This window comes from Gorilla gorilla, chromosome 21, assembly GCF_029281585.2.
Source record: "Gorilla gorilla gorilla isolate KB3781 chromosome 21, NHGRI_mGorGor1-v2.1_pri, whole genome shotgun sequence".
NCBI classification, from domain to species: Eukaryota; Metazoa; Chordata; class Mammalia; order Primates; family Hominidae; genus Gorilla; species Gorilla gorilla.
The window spans coordinates 33,544,490-33,549,212 of NC_073245.2; the positions used below are offsets into that span (position 1 = coordinate 33,544,490).

Below are 4,723 nucleotides of genomic sequence, written 5' to 3' on the forward strand. Positions count from 1 at the left end.
TCAAGAGCAGAGGCCACAAGACCAGGGGAGCCCAACACCATGTCTGAGCTCATCCAGTCACATGAGGTGCCTGAGAGGAGATAGTCATTGCACCTCTGGCCACATGGGTTATTGGCCGTGATCCCTGAGACAGCAGCTCAAATGTACCACTTTTGCCACCAGGAGCTGGCTCAGGAGTCCATCTACCCAGATCCTACTTGTCTGCCCTGTTGAGAATAACTCCATCAAACACCCAGCCCCTTTTATCGAGAACTACAGCACACAAAGTTTCTTAAAATGCTGATGTTTAATGATCTACACTACATGATTAGGCTTAAGATGTGTGGATTTTCTAAAACAGTGGTCTGAGATCTCAAACACGTGCAAAATAGGATAACAAACAAGTACAGAGCTGCTCAGCCACTGAAGAGTCCTCAGGAGAGAAGTGCTGATGTCCACGGAATGTGGGAGCAGCACATGGCCAGGCCTGTGAGTGGGTTTCACTCAGTGGAATCCCTCCAAGCAGGTCTTGTTCAGGAGGCTGAACTGAGTCATCCAGGGCCTGGTGCTGATGGTGAAGAAGCAGGTGAAAGTCTGAGAGAACAAGCACAGGAGAGGACAGTGGGTGAGGGAGGCTCGGGAAGCTCATGGCTCAAGCTCTGAACAATGGCTTCCTCTCCACATTGCCCTTTCCCAAGTCAAGCAGTGGGAAGACGGGGCCTCTGGCTATCATGTGCTGCCCCCAAGCCTGAGTCCTGGACCGTTCTGGAGATTTGAGCTGAACTGCAACTCTTTTCTGACCCAGGGGCGCCTGTGCCATGTTCCCCACTCCCTAGCAGTGGACCTCAGGGGAACCCCGGGCTGTCCTGGTGTGATCCCTGCACCCAAGAGCAGCAGGAGAATGCATTGTCCCAGTGGAAGCAGTTCCCAGATTGAAGCAGTCAGCTACCTATTTTTTAATATTACAATAAGGGTGTTGATTAAGCATAGGAAGAGTTTTCCCAGAGCCAGGCTTTACCTGGAGCTTGTCCCCTAGAGCAGGTGCTGCAGCTCAGCTCAGGGCCTGGGAGGGAGGGTAGTGGGGCTCCTTCTCAGCCTCTACCACTTTTGGGTCTAGGGGAGGGTAGGGAAACCCTGAGAACTTCATCCACAGACAGAGGTTATGTCAGATCCCAGGTTCTTCCAGAAGGCAGGGGAGGAAAACCAGAGGGGACTACTTCTTACTGGACCCAGGAGACTGGGACCCCAGGGGAAAAGAGCAGTCTGAAGGCCATGTGCCCTGGGTACAGGCCGCTGCAGTGGTGTGACAGGGCAGAGTCAGGAAACTCAGATTGGCCAGGAGCCTGGAAGTGGACGCCTAGCTGCCTGCCCCTCTGCACTCCCCACTAAGGCACAAGCAGGGCAGCCTGGTAGAGGCTGCTGCAGGCTCACTCCTCTAAGTCTCTTTGTCAGCTGCACCTGTGCCCACACCACACCCCATGTGGCATCCACAGCTGTATCCAGGAGGGAAGCTGGTGTCTTGTCTTACATCGTTCAGCTCTGTGCTTTCTTGGAAAGGGCAGTTGTCAGTGTCGTCTTCCAATTTCCCACACCTAGTTCTCCCCAGCAGTAGCTCCATTGAGAATACAGTTTTGGACTCCACCTATTGCACACAGAGAGATTAATGTGAACCCACCCTCCTTGTTGCCCCTAAGTAGCTGCTGGTGAAGATGTCATTTGTGAAGGAGAAGTCCCAACATTCTTCTCCATTAGGGAGCTTGCCCATGGGCCTGGCATCAGGAGATCTTCTTTAGATTGGGTAGTTAAGAGCAAAAAGCAGATGGGCATGGTGGCCCCAGGGCAGACACCCATGAATGTATCCCTGTTTCCAGATGCACTTCTCACTCTCCCATGGTGAGACCCCAGTTTCACTCTCAGTCAGTGTCTGAACCTGCAGCTGCATTTCCAGAGGATGGCGCTGTGTGCCTGGGGAGGGTTTTGGCTCTCCAAGAGCTTTCAGGGTAACCTCAGCCCTGGGACAGAGTGAACCTCATCTAAGGCATGTTGTCAAACCTTCCACCTGACCTCCAGAAAAAAAAAAAAAAAAAGCAAGAATGCCACCCAGCACTCCCACTACACACAGGCATACATCCTTGGGACAATGGCTTCAAGAAACACCATCTGGGGCCGGGTGTGGTGGCTCACACCTGTAATCCCAGCACTTTTGGAGGCCGGGGCAGGTGGATAACGAGGTCAGGAGTTCGAGACCAGCCTGGCCAACATGGCGAAACCCCGTCTCTACTAAAAATACAAAAGTTAGCTGGGCGTGGTGGCAGGTGCTTGTAATCCCAGCTACTCGGGAGGGAGGCTGAGGCAGGAGAATCATTTGAACCCAGGAGGCAGAGGTTGCAGGGAGCTGAGATTGTGCCATTGCACTCCACAGGGTGAGACTCCATCTCAAGAGAAAGAAAGAAAGAAAGAAAGAAAGAAAGAAAGAAAGAAAGAAAGAAAGAAAGAAAGAAAGAAACACCATCTGCCCTATTGCAAAGTGCAGCTTGCTCTTCTCACTTCATTCAGTTTCACTTCATTCCATCTCCTTTATCCCTATCCGTCCATTTCCCCAACTCCAAAACTGACTCTGGAATTGTCACATCCAGGAACCCACGTGGCAGGCTCCAGCCCAGAGAGCAGGGGTCAGAGAACCAGCCAGGGTCTTGCACAGGGTCTTTCCAGAGGCTTAAGCTCGGTGCAGGGTTGGGGTCCTTTTGCTCTTCTTGCAAGGTTTCAGTAATGAGGTAGGAAGAGCATTTTTGCCTCTCTACCCAACTAGAAGTCCTCTACTTAGCTGGGCGTGGTGGCTCATGCCTGTAATCCCAGCACTTTGGGAGGCCGAAGTGGGCAGATCATGAGGTCAGGACTTCAAGACCAGCCTGGCCAACATAATGAAACCCTGTTTCTACTAAAAATACAAAAAATTAACCAGGCATCTGGCGGGTGCCTGTAATCCCAGTTATTTGGGAGGCTGAGGCAGGATAATCACTTGAACCCGGGAGGTGGATCTTGCAGTGAGCAGAGATGACGCCATTGTACTCTAGCGAGACTCCATCTCAAAAAAAAAAAAAGTCCTCTATTTGGTGACTATTTTCATTGTTCATGCCTGCAGCACAGATGAACTGTGCATTCCTGATTGCATTCTGTAGTGACTTCATTAAAAGGAGAACATTTAGGATTAAGACCTGTGGTCTGAGGAAGAGTGTAAAACAGTCTTCAGTTTATTAAGTGCAGACACACCAAGGAACTCAGAGAAGGTGGAAATCAGCAAAGAGGAACTGACCACCCAGAGGTCTTTTGGGACTGGCAGGGGTTTCTTATTGCTCCTGAACCCTTACTGTTCTCTTTTTTAATTTTAATTTTTTAAATTATTTCTTTTTTATTACATTTTTGGAAGTATTTCTCAATTTCTCTCTATTCACATTTTCTGTTCAGCCCTTTTCCTTATTCCATATCTTCATTTTCTTGGTAGTCCTCATTTTGAAGTCATTCTTCAGTTAAATAATGTCATAAAAAGATGGAGATTAAACAATATGTTTTTCATGAGAGTCGATTAGGATCAAATTATTTGAAATTTCTAACTTAGATGTTTTCAAAATCAAAAACTAACTAAACTACCTTGTATTTTCTTAAGTATGGACTGCAACTGGTGAACAAGACTCTTCAATAAGACCCCCTGCCCCCACCCCACTCCCATTTTTCACTGAGCAGCATATGCCAGATGCCAGGGCAGGAGGGTACGTGGTCACCAACCTGCTCCTTCCAGGAATTCTAGATGTGCACCAGTCTGTAGGCATAGTAGTCCTTGCTCTGTTGGTTGAATGTGTGGACAGCAAACTCCACTGTGGCAGGGAGGTAACGAGCCATGACATTGTGTTCGTCACAGTCCCTTTGCTCGTGGAAATGCCAGGCATAGATCAGCAGGATCTGGAAGCCTAAGAGAAGCAGCAGCAGCGCCCAGGGCAGACCTCCCTTCCACGGCAGGCCCAGCATGGTGCTGACTGTAGGCACCGCTGACTTTGCTCTTCCCAGCCCCTGTGCCCACAGGAGTTAACTGAGCACAGACCCAGCCCTTAATCTTATCTGCTCAGACAGCCCTGTGTGACAAACTTGTCTCACCTCACACTGGCGACAGGCACTCCTACAGGACAGGAAGGACAGGATCCTAGATTAAAGGGAGGCAGCTCTGGATGCGGAGTCACTCATCTGCCATCCTTCTGCCCTATACTCTCTAGGCCAGCGCAAGCCACAGGCAGGAGGGGAGCTACCCTCTGCCACTAGCTTTGAAGGCTGCTCCTTCAGAACCCACAGGTTCTGGGTGTCCTCAGGTGCTTGGTGTCCTTGGATGATTCTGTGCCTTCGCCTCCCACAGCGAACTGAGATAAGACCTGGGGACATCTCGACTCTCACTCTCCCCTCCTTCACCCTGTCGAAGAGAGGATCTCCATTGTTCAGAAAAATAACTAAGATATCAGTTTGTTCTTTTGTTGTATAATACCTCAACAGTTGTACTCTGTGAACCAAGGGAAAAAATGAAAAAAATAAATGGCAATTTTTATCAACCATTTTGACCTGGGATGGACAATGAGTATTGTGAGAAAAGGGCAGGAAAGACAGAGACCCAAGTCCTGAGGCCCCAGCCTGCTCATGCCCAGCCCAGCCCTGCTTGCATTTCTAAACCTTGTCAGCCCTGATTCCAGCTGAGCCAGAGCCA

At 49.8% G+C, this 4,723-nt stretch overlaps 1 protein-coding gene across 1 annotated transcript; it reads right to left on the reverse strand.

The window, feature by feature from the left end:
- Positions 1-276: 276 nt before the first annotated feature.
- LOC101147724 (cystatin-9-like) lies at positions 277-4,277 on the reverse strand. Its single transcript, XM_004061902.5, is given in 3 exon segments — positions 277-573; positions 1,508-1,621; positions 3,763-4,277. Coding segments are annotated over 3 exon segments (444 nt in total). The 5' UTR covers positions 4,003-4,277; the 3' UTR covers positions 277-483.
- Between the last annotated feature and the right edge of the window lie 446 nt (positions 4,278-4,723).